General features: G+C 40.8%; 1 protein-coding gene across 2 annotated transcripts in view; it reads right to left on the bottom strand.

Annotated features, from left to right (window-relative positions):
* Positions 1-7,923: 7,923 nt before the first annotated feature.
* TMSB15B (thymosin beta 15B) overlaps positions 7,924-22,771 on the bottom strand; it is a 30,492-nt gene continuing 15,644 nt past the window's right edge. Inside the window, exons 1-3 of one of the 2 annotated variants that reach the window (XM_067722472.1) lie at positions 11,074-11,193; positions 9,282-9,394; positions 7,924-8,356 (exon numbers count right to left, since the gene is read on the bottom strand). In XM_067722472.1, coding sequence (XP_067578573.1) covers positions 8,319-8,356; positions 9,282-9,381 — 138 coding nt within the window. In that variant the 5' untranslated portion in view covers positions 9,382-9,394; positions 11,074-11,193 and the 3' untranslated portion in view covers positions 7,924-8,318. Of the gene's footprint in view, positions 8,357-9,281; positions 9,395-11,073; positions 11,194-22,771 lie in introns of those variants that run through there. The other variant, XM_067722473.1, reaches the window with a different exon arrangement.

Raw genomic sequence — 22,771 nt, 5'->3', positions numbered from 1 at the left:
CCAAATCCCCAAGCCCCAAGAGATGTTCTTACTCTTTCCCCAGGTCTTTTCCCTTAAAGGGTGTCCACACACCCTGATTTTCCCTGTTGTTCCAGCACATATATACAATGGAATATATATATAAACGAAATTGAGTTATTTGTAGTGAGGTTGACGGACCTAGAGCCTGTCATACAGAGAGAAGTAAGTCAGAAAGAGAAAGACAAATACCATATGCTAACACATATATGTGGAATTTAAGAAAAAAATGTTGTGAAGAACCTAGGGGTAAGACAGGAATAAAGACACACACCTACTGGAGAACGGACTTGAGGATATGGGGAGGGGGAAGGGTGAGCTGTGACGAACCGAGAGAGAGGCATGGACATATATACAGTAACAAACGCAAGGTAGATAGCTAGTGGGAAGCAGCGGCATGGCACAGGGATATCGGCTCGGTGCTTTGTGACCGCCTGGAGGGGTGGGATAGGGAGAGTGGGAGGGAGGGAGACGCAAGAAGGAAGAGATATGGGAACATATGTATATGTATAACTGATTCACTTTGTTATAAAGCAGAAACTAATACACCATTGTAAAGCAATTATACTCCAATAAAGATGTAAAAAAAGAGAGACAAAGGAGAATTTTCAACCAATTTAACAATAGAATTAGAAAACTTATCACAGTTAACCAAAAATTGAGTTTTAAAGCAAATCATAATAAATTTCCAAGGTTGACATGACAGAACATGTTCTTTCTCCACAGAAATTAGAGACTACAAATCAATTAAAAATAAAAGTAACAGGAAAATCACCAACTACTTCTGAATTAAATAATAACTCACAGAAACACAAACAAAAAGCCATTGGGCTAAGAGGAAAATTCAATGGAAATTAGATTATATTAACAATATAATTAATATTGGAACACTGCAAGGACACGGAGAAAGTCATCTTAGTTCTTTTACTGCTCACCATCTTTCTCTTAACTTAATGCAAAGGTCAAGAGAGATGTTCCTCTTCCAGCTCTGGATTCATATTACTAAATAACCATGTTTGAAAAGAAGTTTCAAGGAAGCACACCCAGGTTCATCCCAGCTCACCTCCCCACACACTTTGGGACAATGCTTGTGGCTCATGGGCTGTAGGACCTTATTGGCTGCTCCAGTGGACACTGGTGCTTAAGCTACTCTCATTGAACACTGCTGTCATCCTATGATACATAATTGTGGGTCATAAAGTTTTGTCTTTTAAATGTCATAAGAAATAGAATGTAAAAATTTAGAATTGGATAAGTCTGAACATATAGAAATAGTAACTTCAGAATTCAGGGATATGGAGAAGTAAATTGGGTCAAGAAATTTTAATTGAGATATTTGTGTACTATTTTTGGTTCCTCATTTATGTATATTAAATAATTCTGAATATGGGGTATGTTGAAAGAAGTTTGATTGTAGTACCTTTGATTTTTCTTATCAGTTTCTTCACTTTACCTTTAAAAACTTCTGGATTATTGTACCCTATCTCTTAGGGAGTTAAGGAATGAAAGAGGTAAATAAAATGTTTACAAAAATAATAATGACCTTAGAGATTACCAGAAAGGCTGGAACAGGAATTGTTTTTTGAACTTTCAAATTCAGTTATTTCCACAATGTGTTTCCATTTTTGCTTATGTTTTACAGTGTATTCTGTGATACAGATAATGTTGAAAAAAGTTTGAATGAGGTATGGTTGTCCTATTAATACTATTTTCTTAGGGTTGGAACTTATAGTTTGTTATTTAAGCAGTAAAGTCCTTGCTCTAATTTGTATTTTCAGTAGCCAGCACCATTAGATCATGATTGCCCTTTAGGCATCCATCTTCCTCAATCACCCTCTGAAGTGAATAACTGCATATGCTCATTTCTCCTCCAGGTCTTCAACATCAAACCCCATTTTCCCTCTCTCCTTCCTAGATGTCATGTATGTCACTCACCCTTGCACTTCTGCCTTCACAACCTATATGCTGCAGTTGTAACATTGGTTTACTAATGCCTGTGTTTGATTATTGGATTTACTAAATGTAACACACACCTAGCACAATAAAAACATCCTAGTTTCCTCACAGGAATTCACACATAATTGTATATGATCAGTGTGCAAGAAAAGTTCTGAAAAACATTTGTATATCATATGGGCAGACACTGGGATATTGAAGAAGCAACAATGAACACAATAGAAATTATGTAATTTTATAAAATATTGTTTTTATTATGGGTCCACAGTTCTGTTTTGAAACTGTGATGGTTCTGCAGTGAGTTTTTCACTTCCAAAACTATGTTCTGGTTGTATAAGACCATCTCGAGGTCCCATCCAGAGAAATTTAACTGCGGTTATTTGGTGGAAGTTTTTCCTGGTATCCTTGGGAACCATATCCTTTTTTCACATTCTTTCTTAAGATTTTTCTAATATTCCACAAAAATAATAAATAATAATACTGATAAGGGGATTCATTTATCCTAAATCTGTACTCCAATGATCCTGAGGAGATCTGGAATGGGTGGTTGCAGGCCTGGGAGTCCCAGATCTAATGTCCACTTGCTGGTGGGAGGGGCCATGTTCCAGAGGTGTCCTGAACCTGATGTTAGCCCATTGGTGGGTGGGACCAAATTCCAGGGCCACTGGCTGAGCAGCCCAAGGTGTCCTGAGCTGGTGTCTAGGGACAGGACCCTTGGGGTCCTGGGGCAGGTGCCAGCCTGCTTTGGTGTGGGATGGGTCCTGATATGGCAGGATGAAGGGCTGTGATGGTCCTGGGGCTGGTGTCTCCTCACTGGTGGGTGGTGGCTAGTGCCAGCCTGGTAGGCAGAGCTGGGTCCTGGGGTGTCTGGCTGCAGGGCCCAGAGGTCCCAGAGCTTGTGTCTTGGCCTACTTGTGGGCAGGGGTGAGGCCCAGGGATTCCCAGGACTAGTGTAGGTTCACTGGTGTGTGGAGCCGGGTCCTGGGAATGTGGGCTGCATGGCCCTGAGGGTCCTGGAGTTGGTGTTTCAGCTTACTGGTAGGCTGGACTGGGGTCTAGAGTATCATGGGATGGTGCCTACCCATTGATGGTTGAGGTTGGTGCTGGGGCTAGTTCTAGCCCAGTGAAGCTGGGCCAGGTCCTGGGGTGGACTGGACTGGGTTCCAGGGTAGGTGTGGGCTTCAGGGGTCTCAAGGCAGCAGGCCTGCTGGTGGATAGGGCTGTGTCTCTGCCTGGGCTTTTGCTTGGCCTGAGATGTCACAGTACTGGTGCTGATAGGCTGCTGGTCAGAGCTGGGTTCCAGCACTAACAGTCTAGAAGGAGAATTCCAAAATAGCACTTGCCAGTACCAGTGTCATGTGGTAGAACCAGCTCCCCCAAATGGCTGCCGCCTCTGTTTATATCCCCATGGTGAGCTCCAGTTGCCTTCTGCCTCTCCAGGAGGCTCTCCAAGATCAGCAGATTGGTCTAACACAGGCTCCTTTCAAATTACTGCTTCTGCCCTAGATCCCCAAGCTTGTTAGATTTTGTGTGTGCCTTTTAAGAGTGAAGTCTCTATTTCCCACAGCCCTCTGGCTCTCCTGAAAGTAAGCTTCACTGGCCTTCAAAGCCAAGCGTTCTGGGGGCTCATCTTCCTGGTGCAGGACCCCCAGTCTGGGGAGCCTAATGTGGGGCTTGGATCACTTATTCCTTGAGGAGAACCTCTGCAATTGCCATTATCCTCCCATTAGTAGGTTGCCCACCTTGAAGGTATGGGTCTTGACCATGTCTCCACCTCCTTAACCGTGTACCAAGTTTAAAATTATTTTCTTCACAATACTTAGATTCTAAAAGTATTCCAAAGGCTAAAATTGGTGAAGATCTATTGGGTGAAAAATATATACTCACCTAATTCTCTAAGAAACCTCCTTAGGGAGAGAAAATATATCAATAAAGTGGGAAATATTTTAAAATTAAAAGCACAATGCTTTCAAGAATCTTTGATAATACATGCAAAGTTATTTATACATGTACGAATGTAAAATAGTATAGAAATTGAACCAAATTATAGAAATTGATCCAAACAAGGATTTAAGGATAAACAAGAACTGAAGAGATGGAGATCATCAATGAGCCAAATGGCCAAGCTTCCAGGGGTGTATATGGTCAGACTTTCAAGGAGGAGTTAATTCTGATGCTAATTAAATAGTTCGAGATTATGAATGAAAAGACTATTTTATTTCAACAAATACAATATGATGATAAAACTTATTGAAGAAAGCATGCTAAACAAATTTCTGAGCAGTCTCATTTATATATGAGGATACAAAAGTCCTACTTGAAATATTATCAAATAAATCTGGTTTCACATTACAAAAAAGACTAATAAGGGAAATAGCGTTACTGCTGTAAATAAGAAATTACAAACAAACAAACAAGCAAAATGGTTATGAAGAACCTAGGGGCAGGACAGGAATAAAGACGCAGATGTAGAGCATTTGAGGACACGGGGAGGGGGAAGGGTAAGCTGGGACGAAGTGAGAGAGTGGCATGGACTAATATACACTACCAAATGTAAAATAGATAGCTAGTGGGAAGCAGCCGCATAGCACAGGGAGATCAGCTCGGTGCTTTGTGATCACCTAGAGGGGTGGGATAGGGAGGGTGGGAAGGAGATGCAAGAGGGAGAAGATATGGGGATATATGTACACATATAGCTGATTCACTTTGTTATACAGCAGAAACTAACACACCATTATAAAGCAATTATACTCCAATAAAGATGTTAAGGAAAAAAAAAAGAAATTACAAGCACCAAATCAGGGGATCATCATTCATAAAACAGAATATGCCATACAAACTTTCTTCAGCATGACCCTTATTGTGGAATTTATTAAAATAAATAATACATAATATTAGAGTCCAGAATTTTAAAAGTTCATGTAAAGGTACCTTTTTCAAGCTTCCTAGGAACTGAAAGTAACTAGGATAACTCATTCAGATTTATCTGATTCTATTATTTTCTGGTCTATACTTTTGCTTTTTAAAATGCAAAGCTTCATGACCTGCAAATATGCTTCACTAGATGATGAGAACATCTAGTCAGAGCAACCCAAGCTCCACCCTTCACTGGCTCAGCCAATGAAGGACCTGAAGACCCTCAGCCACAGCCGTTGGCTCAAAGTAGGAGCAGGTGACCTGAGTTGAGCAAATAAGTGCCTTCCTGGGTGTTTTCTTGGAGACTGAGGAGAATATTGGTGTGGTATTTTTTTTGACTGTGGTTTGCTCAGGGCCCTAAATCTCAATCCCTGCTAATGGCTATTGGAGAAAAAGTATTTCTCAGGTTAGACAGGCTAGAAAAGTAACCCCACATATATTTAAGAAATGCTGAGTAAAACTACTCTAGGTGAGCAATTGTTTTCCCTATCTCATGTATGTATGAGTACTCACTTACCAGCTACTGTCTTTCACCTGCCACCATGTACGTCTCATATGTTCCCACTAAGTTTAATACTTAACACTGCTCAGGATGGAATCCATATGTCAATGAATAGGATGATTACCAGATGCAACTGAACAGTGGGAGTTATTATCCAACCCCAGCTCACCTGACAACATTCATTCTTTCCTTTAGGCCCACTAAAATCCAATCTTGTGGTGGATTACTGTACAAATACAGAGGTTGCTGAATCTATCATGGATGTATAGTATCTTTCTCAAGTTTGCAAATGGCAATGTTGAAAGGAGAGCAAATGTGTGGGATGACAGAATCAGGATACAAAGATATCTGATCATGAGCAAATTTGAGCGTGTCAGCAACCAGGATGTTTCCTCATCATGTAATTTGGATCCAAAGGATCCGGGAGGTATCATCAGGAGAAGACAGGGGCATAGAGGCAGGCACACAACTGCTGATTTCAACTATAGGAGCAGGGATTAACTACGTGGTGTGGGACTCTAGTACAGTCCTAGGACTATTGGATAGAAATTACATGGAGGCAGGTTTGGGCACAGTGTAAGCAGCCTGTTGCAGCAAGGGGCTGAGTAACTCTATTGGATAATTATTTCAGGCAAGAGGTAAGGTATTGGTGACCAACATGGTTACTTCCAACTCTCAAATCCTCTGGCTACTCTAAGCCCTGTGATGGTGTCACCTCACTGACATTTGAGCAGAGGTGACCCCCCACCCCCGGTTTTGCTTAGGGAAGTTTATGCTATTGCAGAGACCATAGTTTTCACCTCCTTTAAACCCAGTGATTATTCAAGAATGTCAGCTCTTAGAAGGGAGTGGTAAGATAATACTTGAGATTGCAAATAGGTATGGACAGCATAATCCCTTTCAGTCAGAAAATATATGAATATTAATAGACCACAATCAGGATGGTTATACACTCAAAGGTTAACGTGTAATTGGTGGGATTACAGGTGATTGGTTTTTATAAATTTCAAGTGAAAAATGTATTGTTTTAAGGCAGTGATCTGTACTCGTCTATTTATATGTATTCCTTATTATATTAGCCAGCTAGGCTTGCCATAACAAAATACTGTAGACCAGGTGGATTAAACAACAGAAATTAATTTTCTCACAGTTCTGGAGGATAGAAGTCCCAAAATCAAGATCCAGCAGGGTCATTTTCTGGTGAAAACTCTCTTCCTGGCTTGCAAGTAGACACCTTCTTGTTGGGTCCTCACATGTTGGGGAGAGTGATGTGGTGTCTCTTCCTCTTCTTTTATGGCCACAGTACTATCAGATTATGGCCCCACCCTTATGGTCTCAATTAACCTTAATTACCTAAATACACTATCTCCAGATCCAGTCACATTTGGGGTTAGGGCTTCAGCATATGAAATTTTTTGAAGGGGAGACAATTCAGTCCAGAGCACTTATGCTCACCACAAACACCAAAAATACTTGGTTCATAAGACAGTGAATTCTGTTCAGAACAAGAATGAAACCAGAGGTTCAGTACTGTAGGTCATTAGAGGTTATCAGACGTCTGAGTTTATGCTCGATAGAAGATGTGATGTGCTTAGCACAGTATGGGTTAGCAAGTGTCTCTTGCCCCCTTCCCCATTCAACCCCAACCTTGGGTGACCCCTAACTTTAGTTGAAAAGCACTTTCCAAAAAGCAAGAAGAGTTCAGCTAAAATTCCAGCCCTTATACACCTTAGAAGATTAAATCAGACCCTGTGTTTTAATTTCCTCATTTCTAAGATAACGGAGTTAGTCCACGTGACTTCTTCTCCCAAGTTTCTCTATCTCTATGATTCCAACTCTAAGGAAAAAGCACTTAGCATCCCTGTTGGGAGGCAGACATACTGAATAATATCCTGCAAACTGAGAAGGAACTTTGAGACTGAAAAATGAAGCGAGCAGCTCCATAAAGTGCAATTATGAAGTTTCCTGTGGGTAACTTACATACAGGCATGGTAGATAGGGCAGACAGATAATCCAGAGGCATTCACAGCTGCACTGCACTGCCAAAAAGGGTACAGGGGAATTTAAAGGGGCCAAAACTAAAGTAGAATCTGACTACCAAGAGAGAAGCACGTCTGCACCAACTAGAATAGGAGTTTTTTCCTCTCCCCAGGGGCCTCATGACCATTAACCATCTATGTCAGCAAAAGGCACTCTTCCAGGTTTCATATCAGATGAAGGCAAGGGTAAAAGTTGATAGGGAACTCATCTGGCTTGGACTCACTCCTTGTAAATTAGGCTAAAGCTCAGTCACGTGGAAAGAGGAGGAGTTAGGACTGTGTGGACTAAGATGGAGCTGACAAAATGGAGTCAGTATGGTTCAGCCACACAATCCCCAAAGGCCCTCCTCTGTCCAGATGAGACAGAGGAGGGCCTTTCCCATGTGCCAAATCTGCTGAAGCAGCTTTCCTGCACCCATTTTTTTGGCTGAAAAGTACCCTTGTGCACTTTCATTCCTTAGAAGACCGCCAGGAATGAACCACAGGAGCCTATTATAAACATACTGATTATATTTATTATTTTATTGCTCCATTACAAATGAAAATAAACTGTGAGAAGATGCAAAAGCATGCAACTTCATGAAGATTATAAAGCAATAGAGGGAACCATTGTAGAAAGTTAAAAGTGGCTTATCCGGTAGGGGGTGCAAAGACTACAAGCACAAAGGTCATCAACGGTTAGATTATTGACAGCATCTGCCAACTGGAATTTATGCACCAATAGAAGTTTTAAAATGAATGTCAGGGAATGTAGGCTACCCCTGACCTCTTAGCCAGGGATTATGGGTGAGAAGACATCAGAAGATGCCTAAAATCTCTACAAAGTTTTACCAAAAACAAGACACTCAAGCAATGTCGAAATTTGCTCTTGCAAGGAGATCCCCATTTTACGATGTTTGACCACACTCTTTCTCCTGCTGGATAGCTGGGGAAAAAATAAACACAAAGAAATCATTAAGAGGGTATTTACCTAAGATTAAGTTCAGTTTCTTCCAAAAGAATTCCTTGCCAAGTAATTGGAGGCTGCCATACCTTCTTTAAGTTTAGAATGCCAAGGCACTACCCACAAATCCTTAGTCAGGTATGTGTGTGTGCAAATTAATGAGCTGAACGTTTGTTAGACTCAACTGTGTGTTTCTTTTTCCCCATTTGAGAGGTAGATTTATGCCGTTGCCATTTTTACCATGGATCACTCTGAGACTGGGGGGCATGTGAAGCACTTTCTTCAGATTTATCTATCACTATACAATTAGGAAGTTATGCCATTTCAGACAATTTTGACTAACTTTGGAACTTTCAAATAATGCTACATGACAAAACGTTTCCCTTGGCTTGGGGTTTCTCCTGCAGGCTGTAAGCGGGGAGGGCAAAATTGATCCCTTGAACCCTGGGAGACTTGAGTATACCCTATAACTAAACTGATTAGCTCACCTCATCTTGTCATCAGGTAGAGAAGGCCAAAACCACAGTTTGCATGGCTCATTAGGGATGAGATCAAAGACCCAAATAGCTAGATGCAAAAAAATGCCAAATAACAAAAATCGGACAAAACTAAGATGTTTCTAATGCTATGTCCAATATTCCAAGATTGGTTTCAATGTGGGTTTTAGTATTTTTCCACCAAAAACCAGCTTTTTAAAATTCCCCCATTACTACTGGGGCCTATTTTGTGAGAACTACTTATATAAGCAAAGTAAAAAAGGCAATTATTTGATATTTTTTAATGTTATACATTAAATAATTCATACTCTGGTTATTGCTTCCTTTGTGGTAAAATTTACTAGAAGAGTTTATTTACTGAACCTATTAGTTTTCACCATTGTTTGTCTCAGAAAGTCCCCATGACTTACTTTCCTTTGAGGGAAGAGTGTTTTTTTCTTTAGTGTTAGTTTTCTTCAGTTTTGACTTGTCAAACTTCTCCACTTCAGACAAGTCTGGCTTATCACTCATCTTGACTAAAAGACTAAAAAAAAAAAAAAAACCATAAAAAAAACTTATCTGGTAGAACTATTATCACACTAAGGAGTAACAGCCAAAATTCTCACATTTAATATCAATGTGTATTTTACCTGCTGATTTTCAACAGGAAAACAGCAACAGATCTTAGAAAAGTCATATTTTTATTAGAATACTTTTATTACCCCACATCATTACCCCATTTTTTTTTTTTTTTTTTTTTTTTTTTTTGCGGTATGCGGGCCTCTCACTGTTGTGGCCTCTCCCGTTGCGGAGCACAGGCTCCAGACACGCAGGCTCAGCGGCCATGGCTCACGGGCCCAGCCACTCCGCGGCATGTGGGATCCTCCCGGACTGGGGCACGAACCCGTGTCCCCTGCATCGGCAGGCGGACTCTCAACCACTGCGCCACCAGGGAAGCCCATTACCCCATTTTTGATAGACAGCAAATGCCATTGGATCAGGATGCACTAGAAACCAAGATGTTCTAGAAACCGGGAGCCAATATGTCTGACTTTTAAAATCACAGCAAAAGTAAAATGGAGGTGATAGAAACACATGAGCAGATAGGGATAGAAGAAAAAATAAGGACTGGGTTTAACCAGCTAATGAATTTGTAAGGAGACAGCACTATTTGAGCACGTTCACTTTGTATTCAATTACTATGAGAGGGCGGCATTTTTCTTGGGGATTAGGGAGCAGCACACAAAAAGGGGTAGCACAAATTGGACTAGTTTCTTTCCATTTTATCTGCCCAAAGACAGTAGATTAAGGGGCTACAATAAGAGGAGGGATTAAATCCAGTCATAACTAATTACATGTCTCACAATAACTCCTTATGGCACTAGTTTGTAAACGCTGTAAGACGGCACAGCTAATTATGATCAAACCAAGAACTTCAGCAGAATGGGATAAACTAGAGCTCATTTCTATTTCACCATATTTTCCCCTCAAGAGGAGAGGGTAGTAGATGAGGCTAGGAGATGAGGTGCCATGTGATCATTCCGGGTTTGTCCAGAAGAGACAATAAGAGACCCCTGAGCCCGGAAAGCAGAGCTCTCCTGCGCGTGCCTGGCCCCACCCTGGTGGGGTAAGACACGTCTAGTGCCCAAACTAGCACTGAGAGGCCCCCAAGCAGCCAGACGTCCCCAGAATGCCTCCCTTCCGTCGAGGTCACCCTAAGACCTTCCTTTGACAAGCGATCAGCCGCCAATCTCCAGAGGGGGGAAACAGGGACTTCAGATACTAATAACAGGGCTGGGTGCATAGACCAGTTTGTTAGCAGCAATCTGCTTACATTTCAAAATAAGTATCATCATCGTCGGGAGCCCAGTCCAACCTAACAGCCACGGGAGGGGAGAGAGCGAAGGGCCAGCCCCAGAGAGCCCATTCCGAGCCCCACATTCCTCATCCCCTCAGCCTCGGACTTGCAGCCACAGCGGACTGGCCGCTCTGGGGGTTCCCCCCTCGGACCTTCCAGGGACAGACCCAGGGAGGATTCCGCATCGCGCGCAGAAGGCGGCGCTGCGAAAACAAAGGCGCGGACTCGCCAGGAGGCGCAGATACTAATCGCCCATCCCAACCCCCGCCCCTCCAATACCAGCAGGCCCAAGACGCCAGCCCCGCGGCCGCCACGCCCTCCTGTCCCCACAGTCCTCTGGCTCTGGCGGGGCCGCACGTCCTCACCCGAAGGCTTGAAGACCAGTGAAAGGTAGACCGCTGAACTGAGACCGCTTGGTACACAGGACGAGGTTAGCCTTCCCATGCGGAACCCCGCAGTTATAAGCTGCGTGACAGACTCCGCCCCCAGACCCCTCCCCAGTCCTCTCCGATTGACCAAGGGATCCTAGACCCGCCTCCTCGCCCCTCCCACCTATTTAGACTTGCTGACCTCAGTCTACTGTCTCCTCTCCACTCAGGACCTCACCCTCGCAACTGGGTGTTGATAACGTCATACCAGATCCGCCTATCCAGACCCCATCCAAGCCCACTGATTGCCCAAGGGATCAGTGGCTGGCCTACCTGCCCTGCTTCTCCCACTACTTTCATCCTGAGAGTCCACTTCCCTTCCTCCCAAGTATACTCACTCCTCCACAATAATAGGGGCCTCTACAATAAGCAGACATATTTTACCCAGTTAGCTTTGAACGTCCAAAACTCCGAGATCCAAGCTGAAGGAGCCATAATCAGGTACTCTTGGCTTTTTATATTCAAAGGACCCTAAGTATGCGGTGACAACGAGTGATGCTCAATGTCTGTTCTGATCCTTGGCCGGGTGTTGGAGGAGGGGTGCTCATGGAAAGGGTGGGTAGTTCAGGATCATTCACTCCCACAACGGGGCATTTCTGTGACAGTGCTACGCTCCTATGTAAAAGTCACATTTTCTAATTTTTCAGCCACTGAACATGGTAGCAGTGTAATCAGAGGAGAATCTGCTGAGGCTATTCATCTATATATCTCTAATCCCGAGCACCTTGCTTGGTCTACAGTAGACACTTAGATAAATACCCGTCTTTAGATTGAAGTAATAAATCCAGGATAGAGCAGAATTTTTGGACAGCAGCACCACCCAGTGTCTATGTTGGGAGACAAAAAGGAGACTCCAGTAGTTACTTGAAAGAACTAAATATTCAAGGTCATTTTCTGGATACTCACCCAGAACCTTAGAGCATTAAGGTAAAATGGAGATAGGGCTATGTCTTTAGCTTGCACGCCATATTTTCCATAAGGCTCATGTATGGTGGTAGAGATCTGCATAGATCAGCAATTACTCTCTCCTCAAGCATTTCTTAGGCCTTCCCCACTTCTCTCCATTTTCCTTTCTATGCTCTTGTAGCACGATGTGCTAACTTGAGAGTTTTGTATGTTCATTGGAGGAACTGTTAATACAGAAAGGCACACTCATTCAACAAATAACATTCACTGAGTAGCTACAACGTCCCAGGCATTAAATATAACAAACACCAGTGTTTCCACCACTCAGATTTGGATGCTGTTATATTTAGGTATATTTACTTTGTCTTTTTTTAAGGAATAAAAACATTACAGAAAAATTGAGGTTTCCTTGACCTTCACCCCATTTCCATTCCCCTCCCACTTCCCCAGGGTTACTCCTATCCTGAATATGATATGTAGTTTCTAGCCCATTTTTCTTTCACTACAGATTTATGTGATCTGTTTCCAGGAGCAACATGGACCATTCTGTGGACCAGTGCTCCAGGTGTAAGACTGAATTTCCATATCTCTTGGGGTTGACAGCAAGCCTCAGACACTCACCTCCCCACACCTAGCTGAAACTTCAAAGTCTATCTTGAATCTATCTGCCTCAAATCCATCAGAACTCATCTCATCAATGTCCAACCCCACTTGTGTCAGTCACCACAAGAACCCCCATATCCCCGTGATACCCCTCAACTCCCACATTCTAACTTCCATAAGGCTGTGACCACATTCTCTCTTTAGCTCACTTCTCACACCCCTTCCTTACTCCTAAAACACAATGCAACCTCAATAATTCCTCCATATCGCCACCCTCTTCTCTGAATGTGCCTTTCATTGTCTTGCCCTAACAGAAACCAGGCTCTTCCCTGAGGACTCTGTGTCCCCTGAAGCCCACTCAAGAGAAGTAGATGATTTTTCTCTCCCACCACCATTGTACCACAGAGCCTGAAGCTCTGGTAAATGTCTTCCTTGCTTCTCACTGCTGCCTTTAGAGCATTCCTCTCCCACATCCCTGAAAACCTCCAGCTTTTGACAGCTGTGTCACCAACTAGACTTCATTGTCATCATCTACCAAACCTCAGTGCTCCTCTCCCTTATTTCTCAAAGATTTTAGCTCCTGGAACTCTGTCATTCCCAACGGTAGTAGTCCTGTCTTAATTCCTGGTGAGCTCAAGAATGATCATTCTGATACACTGGCTCCTTCATTTCTCCTTCACGACATCGACCTTGACCCCAACTCAGCTACTCATTTGCATGGCCATACCCTAGGCCTTGTCACAGCAATTACAGCAATCCCTGCATAATCTCAATTTCAAACATCCCTCTTTATGACCATCACCTCTTTTTCCAACTCATTCCCTTTGGTACCCAGACCCCACTATCATTTTTTTTTTTTTTTTTTTGCGGTACGCGGGCCTCTCACTGTTGTGGCCTCTCCCGTTGCGGAGCACAGGCTCCGGACGCGCAGGCTCAGCGGCCATGGCTCATGGGCCCAGCCGCTCTGCGGCATGTGGAATCTTCCCGGACCGGGGCACGAACCCGTGTCCCCTGCATTGGCAGGCGGACTCTCAACCACTGCACCACCAGGGAAGCCCAGACCCCACTATCCTTTAACCTCACAAAAATCTCCAGTCCATTGGTTTTGCCAGATTTCACCATCTCTCGGTCCCTTATTGTTTTCTCTCCCCTCCTTCCCTAGCTCAAATGTCATGCTCAGTCTTTATAATCACTCATTGGCATATACCCTTCAGTCTCCTGCCCCTCTCTCACTTTGTTTGCTTCCCTGGCAAAATCATAACTCTAGCTAAGTCCAAATACACCTCAAGGAGCCTGAACTCACACAGCTAAACCTGGCTAGAGGAAAATACACAACCACAAACTTTTGAACTTTCCCCGAGCTATCAATATGTGGTATGATACTCTCTTGTGATGCTGGGCAGCAGCAGAGAGCTGCAGCTCCCAGTCAGCCACATGATTATGGGGTAAACAACTCATACTGATATACTTCCAATCATTCTGTACCCATTCAACCATTCTGTTTTTCACTTTCAGTACAATATTCAGTAAATTACATGAGATATTCAACATTTTATTATAAAAGAGGTTTTGTGTTAGATGATTTTGCCCAAATGTAGGCTAATCAATGTAAGTGTTCTGAGCACGTTTCAGGCAGGTTAGGCTAAGCTATGATGTTGGGTAGGTTAGTTGTATTTAATGCATTTTTGACTTATGATATTTTCAATTTACAATGGGTTTATCCAGATGTAGCTCCATCATAAGTTGAGGAAGGTCTTTAGATCTCTTTCTCTCACACCAGTTCAACAATATCACTACCATCTCTCACCCCTTTATCACCACCATCAATGTTGCGCTCTCTACTAGGTTGTTTCTGTCAGGATACCATCATGCTGTTATTTCTTATCTTCACGTAAATACATTCTCATCATTATATATGGAATATATATATATATATATATATATATATATATATATATATATATATATATATATATATATTCTCTTAACTCCACTTTTGCAACTGCTAGCAACCTATTTCTTTGCTGCCCTTTGAGGCACATTTTTCTTTACAGATGTATGTAATATACACCTCCACGTGCAATATTTGAACATGAATATTTGAAGGCATCGTTTGAACCAGTTCTTGGTCTAAGACCACATTCCCCTAGGCTTTCTACCTACATCAATCTGGTGTCAAGAGGGAGCCCCAGACAACTTTCCTTCCATAGCCCCCTACCCTCTCTGCCTGCTCTCCACCTCACTCACTCTGCCACAACCATGGTCTCTCTGCTGTTCCTCAAAAAAGTCACAGTCACTCTTGCCTAGGGCTTTTTCAATGTCCATTCCATCTGTCAGGAACATTCTTCCCTCAGATATCCACTTGGACTACTCCTTCACCCCTTTGTGATAGTTGTCTCTATTCAGTGTTTCCAATTTTTCTCCTCCTTCCTATTCTCATTTGAACACATTCCAATCAGGGGTCCACCTCCACCACTCCACTGAAATTGCCATCCTCAAGGTCACGACTAGTTTCTACATTGATCAATCCAATGGTCAATTCTTAATCCTTACTGGACCTATCAGCAGCACTGGCACAGCTGATGAGCCCCTCCTCCTCAGTTCACTGTCTTCAGTTGGCTTCCAGGACCCCACATTCTCCTGGTTTCCTCTGACCTCACTGGCTGCTTCTTCTCAGTGACCTTTACTTGTTCCTCTTCTCCTCCCAGACCTCTTAAAATGGGAGTGCCCCCAGGCTTGGTCCCTGTTCTTCTCATTTCTATGTACACTCCCTTGGTGATCTCTTCCAGTCCTATGCTGTAAAACACTTTCTATACTGATAACTCTTAAATTCAAGTCTGCAGACCAGATCTGTATTGCTGCCTACTCAGCACCTCCACTCAGATGTCTAATAGACATCTCAAACTCAAAATGTCCCAGATTAAATTCCTAATCATTTCCCCCCAAACCTGCTCCTCCTACAGCCAGCCCCATCTCAATTGATGGCAATTATATCAGTCCATATGCTCAGGCCAAAAGTCTTGACATTATCTTCAATTCCTCCCTTTCTCTTCCACTGTACATCCAACCCATCAGGAAATCATTTTGGTTCTAATTCAGAGTGTACCCAAAATCCAATCATTTCTCACCATCACCATTGCTACATATAAGGTCTAATACACCATCTTCTCTCATCTGAATAACTAAAATAGCCTTCTAAGAGATCTCTCTGTTTTCATTCTTGATCCTCTATGGTTTATTCCCTACACAAAAAAATTAAGTGATCATTTTTAAATATAAATGAAATCCTTGTACTTCTCTGCTCAAAATCCTGAAAAGATAGCCAGTTCCATTCAGAGTGAGAACCAAAGTCCCTACAAAAGCCCTACATTTTCTGCCTCTCCATTATATCTCTAACCTCCCCATCTGCTCTCTTCCTTACTCACTCTGTCCCATCTGTGGCCTCCTTACAGTTCCACTGAAAAGCCAAGCTCACTGTTGCCATAGGGCTTTTGGAGTGCTCTTTTCCAAGTTATCCATTTATTTAAATTCTCTCACCTCCTTCAAGGCTCAAATCTCACCATTTCAATGAAGACTATCTGAACTATCCTATTTAATACTGCAACCTGCCCATCCCTATTCTGTCTTACCCTGCTCTGCTTTCATCATTCTCTAACACACTATACAACTTATTTACTTGCTATGCTTATTGCTTTATTTCAGTCTTCCTGCATTGAAATGTAAAGTCCACGAGGGCAAGATCTCTGTTTTGTTCACTGATTCTAAGTACCTAGAATTGTGCACAAAATGAAGATTTGTTAAGTGAATTGTTTTCTCATGATTTTTGCTTCATGGTAAATTATATCACACTGTGTGTAATCATCTACAACTTGATTTTTTCACCCATTATGCTTTCTAGATTTATCCATGTTCATGCATGTTCATGTTCATATGTACATCCTTTTTAACTGGTATATAATATTCCATTGTATGAATAATTTCCTTATGCGTTTCCATTCTTGTGGACATTTAGGTTGCTTCCTTTTTTTCTATTACAAACAGTGCTTCAATTAATATTCTTGTTATAGCCTCCTATTACTCTATAAATGTGTTTCCTAGAAGTGGAATTGCTAAATGACAGAGTATGTTCATCTTCAACCTCACTGGACATTGGCAAATAGCTTGTCATAGTAATTGCACCAATTTACACACATATCAGCTATAGAAGAGTCCCCATTTCCCCCACATTCTTGCAGATAAGTATTTTAAAATTTCTTTTTACCAATCTAAGAGATGAAGATGAGCATCTCCCTAGTGTTTGAATCTGCCTTTCCCAGATTATTTCATGACATGAGCACTTTTTATAGGTTTTCTGGCCAAACTCATTTCTTCTTCTGTGAATTACCTTTTGATAACTTTTACCCATTTTTCTTTTGTTTGTCCTCTTAATATTGCTTCTTATGGATGCTTTATATATTCTATATTCTAATTATTTGTCTGTAACATGTTTTGCAAAATTTTTTCTGCAATCCTATTTTGTTGGTTTGGTTCACAAACCATTCCTATTTGGTTTACAACAAGTGTAACTGGAATAAACCTGTTTAAGGAAAGAACAACTTTTGGTGAGCATGCAACTCTACTGGTGGGAAAGTATCCTATTAGGCAGGTGTTGAAAAGGTTTTACTTAAGTATAAAATACATACAGAAAAGTGGACATATCTTAAGTGTGCATCTTGATGAATGTTCACAAAATGAAGACACCCATATAACCAACCCGCAGATCAAGACCATCCTTTATCCATCAATTATCCATCCTTTCTCCACTCTTTTGCAGTGCCACATCCTTCATAAATCAATTTCCTGTATATGCCATTTCCAATTTTGTAATCGATTGTCAAGTTCCACAAAAATAGGCCTGTTAATATTTTGATTGGAACGTTATTGGACTTATGGATTAATTTGAGATGAATTGCTAACTTATTGACATGAAGTCTTCCCATGCATAAATGCAGTATTGTTGGGAGACCCAATCCACCATGGGCCCTGAGCATCCCTGAGTTTTATTGCTGAGTATGCCAAAAATGCAAGTCCCTGAAGACTGTTTATCTGAGCCATTTCTCAGGGTCATGTTTGCAATAAAGGATGAAGAAGTATCTCCCCACAGACAAAGAGCAGGCTTGCTTCTACTTTCCATAAAATCAGTGGAGCTTCCAAACTCATTGTTCCTCTCCTGTAATGCAATCCACTATGTGTGCAGCCATCTATCATGAGTCCTTTACATCATCCTTGTGGGACTTGGGGGAGCATTAGGAACAGATGCAAACCAACATGAAGCTCTGGTTACTGCTTTTGTTGTCAATAATAAAGTTCTTTGTCTCTCACCCAAGAGTCTCATGTCTTATGCCAGAATCCATGAAACTAGGGCAGGCTAATGTCTTAACTTGTATATAGGCAAAATCCCAGACCCTGTGCAGGTCTTGACAAGTATATTTCTTCACTTTCAGATATATTTTAAATGTCCTTTAGTACAATTTTATACGTTTATGCGTAATGGCTTGTTCATATTTGTTAGCTATCTTTTTAGCTGCCTTATAGATTTGGGGGCTACTGTGAATGGGTTATTTTTTCTACTGAATCTTCTAATTGGTTGTTGAATTCTACATCCTTTTTAAACATCACTAGTGTAGCTATTCATATGGAATAATGTATTTTTCCCTCAACAGACTGTTGGCTTCTCTTGAGAGCAGAAACCATGTCTTATTCATGTCTGTATTTTTCCAATGAAATATTTAGTTAAGTTAACATTTATTGAATATCTACTATGTATCAGTTGCTAAATAAGGAGTGAGAGGCATTTAACCATCAATAAAACAGGGTACCTGCTCTCAAGGAGTTTATAAAATGTGAAGAAGACCAATACATCCACAGACTATTACCATTAAGAAAGTTATATTATGCATGATAGCAGAGATATAAACAAAGTACTATGGAAGTAGGGGCAATTCAATGTGATTTGGAGGATTATAGAAGTTCTCGTACCATATGGTGTATTTGAGTTGGGCCTCACAAGGTAATCAGCATCTGGACTGGTACAGATGGAAAGCAGAGGAAGGGAGATGACTTCTCATACCATGCCTGGCATTCAAAGTCATCCACAATTTAGCCCCAAGCTATTTTTCTGAACCCAGATGTTTAGTCTTCGAGGAGATAGGAACTAGCCTCTTATCTGTTAGCCCTTTCCCAAATTCATAATATTTGAGTTCCACCTGTTGCTTTACATTGTAACACACTGATTAAAAGCAGAAGATTTAGAATCAGATAAATTTGGATTCTGGCCCAGGCTCTATAACTTACTGACTATGAGATCTTGGGCAAATGAAAACTAGTAATGGTGCTTATCTCACAGGATTGTGTGATAGATTAGATAATTCTTGTAAAGCTTTGGTATAGTTCCTGGTACAGAGTATGCACTCAGTATACATTAACTGTTATGAATGGTAAATCTATTTTATCCATCCCTCTGGTATTAATTCTCAAGTCAATCAAAACACACTTATTGGGCTTCCCTGGTGGCGCAGTGGTTGAGAGTCCGCCTGCCGATGCAGGGGACACGGGTTCGTGCCCGGTCCGGGAAGATCCCACATGCCGCGGAGCGGCTGGGCCCGCGAGCCATGGCCACTGAGCCTGCGCGTCCAGAGCCTGTGCTCCGCAATGGGAGAGGCCACAACAGTGAGAGGCCCACATACAGAAAAAAAAAAAAAACACACACACACTTATTGTATATCCACAATGTGTAATAGATTGTATTAGATATCATGGAGAACACAAAGATGAATAAGACCCTTCCTCTGCCTTCAGTGACCCGTCAAGTAAAGGATATAAAATGTGTACACAAATAATCATTAGGCAAGGCAAATTAAAAGACCTGGATTTTCTCTCTGGCCCTCCATAGCATGAGGAAGTTGGAACATGATCACCAAGATTACTTCCAAGTCTAACATGATTGTATGACTTCTATGACTGTAAGTGCTACATCAAGGTTACTAAGTACCAGGGGAAAGTGGAAAAGAGGTTAAACCTGATTCTACCTGGGAGAGTCGGGGATGCCTGCAGAGAGGAAATGACATTTGAATTGTGTTATAATACACGGGTATCATTTGGTGAGGGAAGAAATGGGAGGAATGGAATTCTGTGAAGAGAGAAAAATAAGAACAAAGGGAAGTGTAGGGCACACTCAGGGAATACCCAGTAGTCTTGTATGGTTGGAACATTGGGATTCATAATGTTTAAGTAGGGAAAAATATAGTGGAAGCAGTAAACTGGTGCCAGATCATGGAGAACCTTGAATGTCATGTTAAACCATTTGGATTTTATCTATAAGCTGTTCACATTGGAAGCTGTTAAAAAAGAGTTGTGGCAATTGTTCAGGTGTAAAATAAAAAGGGGCTGAACAAGGGCTGCGGGTCTAATAATAGAAAAGAAAGGACAGAAATCTTTCAGCATTTTCTTTTTTTTTTTTGGCCGCACTCCGCGGCTTGTGGGATTTTAGTTCCCGGACCAGGGATCAAACCTGGGCTCTCAGCAGTGAGAGAACAGAATCATAACTACTGGACTGCCAGGGAATTCTCTCAGCTTTTTTCATATACTACTTTGTGTGTATTATTGAATAATTTTTAATCAAACATTTCTTCAGGGCAGGAACCATTCATTCAATCTAGAAATATTTATTGAGTACCCACTATATGCAAGCCACTCTTCTGGGCACTGGAAATACAGTGGTGAATGAAAGAGTCAAGGTTCCTATATGTTAAGACTCTTTCTGTTGAAAGTATCAAAAAATGATGATACCACTGGAAGTGAGAAGACTAGGTTCAGGTGGGTAGGGGAAAATAGAAAGTTCAATCTTTGACATATTAACTTTGGGATGCCTACAAAATATCTCAGTGGAAATGTCAAGTAAGCAGTTGGATATAGATACCTTGAGCTTTTTCTGTGCTCCATCCCACAGTTTTCTCCATTAACATAGTAATTTGTTTAAGGTGAAATGTTTACTTTTTGAAAACTTGATGAATGATTGGCATCTTTATAGATAATACTATATTATATTAATCAATATATATTATATTACAATGACTATGTCAATATGAGGGAGCAACACATATAAACTGATTTATTAACACAAGATATATATTCTTGCTTAAAACAAAACAGAAGAGCATTACCTATAAGAAACATATTAAAATCCCATTCCTGAGAATCCTCTTTACTGTTAGCAATTTTTTTTAATTCAGCAATTAGTAAAAATCCAACAAAAGATATGTTAGACACTATGAAAAATACTATGAAACTTTGAGAAACATTAAAATTAGAGTCTTAACCATTATTTTTGCTTACATTAAAACTCAACAGTTACTCAAATTAAAACAGTTTGCTCAAATTAAAATCTCAACAATAATTTTTGTAGAAAATAAAATCTCAGCAACTATTTTGGTAGATATTGATAAGAACAGTTAAGAAACTCTTGAAGAACAAAAATGAGGTGCGAAGACTTTCCCTATCAGATAGCAAGACTCATTACAACGTTACAGTAATTAAGGCAATGCCATATTGGCACAAGATTAGACAAATAGATAAGTGGAACAGAACAGAGAGGCCACAAATATTCTGAAGAATATATGAACACTTGATATTTGACAGACTTGGCATTATGAATGAGTGGGGAAAGGAGAGATTTTTCAACAAATGATATGGGGCAATTGGGTATTTGTAAGGAAAAATAATGAAATTGGACGTCAATTCTCACACTCCATACAAAAATTAATTTAAAGTATATTAAAGTCCTAAGTGTAAAAGGCAAAATTAGAGAAATTTCAAATGTTAATAAAGGAGAATATTCTCATGATGTTGGGATAGGGAAGGATTTCTTTGAAAAGACACAAAAAGCACTATGGATAAAGAAAAAAAGATTGATAACTTTGAATATAGTATAATTAAGGACTTCTGTTTGTTGAAAGAAACCATCAGGAAAATGACCAAAAAATAAGAGACAAAGTGGGAAAAGATATATGCAACACATATAAAGGACAAAGAAATAAAGTTAGAATATATAAATAACACCTACAAATTAATTTTTAAATGGCACACTACCCAATAGAAAAAAATTGGCAGATGTATTGAATAAATGCTTCAAAAAATAATAAATCCTAACGTCTGATAGGCTTATGAAAAGATGCTCAAGAGAAGAAAAAGAAATAAAAGGAATCCAAATCGGAAAAGAAAAAGCAAAACTGTCACTGTTTGCAGATGACATGACACTATATAGAGAGAATCCTAAAGATGCCACCAGAAAACTACTAGAGCTATTCAATGAATTTCGTAAAGTACCAGGATACAAAATTAATGCACAGAAATCTCTTGCATTCCTATTTCTAACAACAAAAAATCTGAAAGAGAAATTAAGGATACAATCCCATTTACCATTGCAACAAAAAGAATAAAATACCTAGGAATAAACCTACCTAAGGAGACAAAAGACCTGTATACAGAAAACTATAACACACTGATGAAAGAAATTAAAGATGATACACACAGATGGAGAGATGTACCATCTTCTTGGATTAGAAGTATCAACAACGTGAAAATGACTGTACTACCTAAAGCAATGTACCGATTAAATGCAATCCCTATCAAACTGCCAATGGCACTTTTCACAGAACTAGAACAAAAAAATTCACAATTTGTATGGAAACACAAAAGACCCCAAATAGCCAAAGCAGTCTTGAGAAAGAAAAACGGAGCTGGAGGAATCAGGCTCTCTGACGTCAGACTACACTACAAAGCTACAGTAATCAAGACAGTATGGTACTGGCACAAAAACAGAAATATAGATCAATGAAACAGGAGAGAAAGCCCAGAGGTAAACCCACACACATAGGGTCACCTTATCTTTCATAAAGGAGGCAAGAATATACAATGGAGAACAGACAGCCTGTTCAACAAATGGTGCTGGGAAAACTGGACAGCTACATGTAAAAGAATGAAATTAGAACACTTCCTAACACCATACACACAAATAAACTTAAAATGGAGTAAAGACCTAAATGTAAGGCAAGACACTATAAAACTCTTAGAGGAAAACATAGGCAGA

Source organism: Pseudorca crassidens, chromosome X, assembly GCF_039906515.1.
Source record: "Pseudorca crassidens isolate mPseCra1 chromosome X, mPseCra1.hap1, whole genome shotgun sequence".
Classification (NCBI taxonomy): Eukaryota; Metazoa; Chordata; class Mammalia; order Artiodactyla; family Delphinidae; genus Pseudorca; species Pseudorca crassidens.
This window is presented reverse-complemented; position numbering and strand designations above follow the sequence as displayed.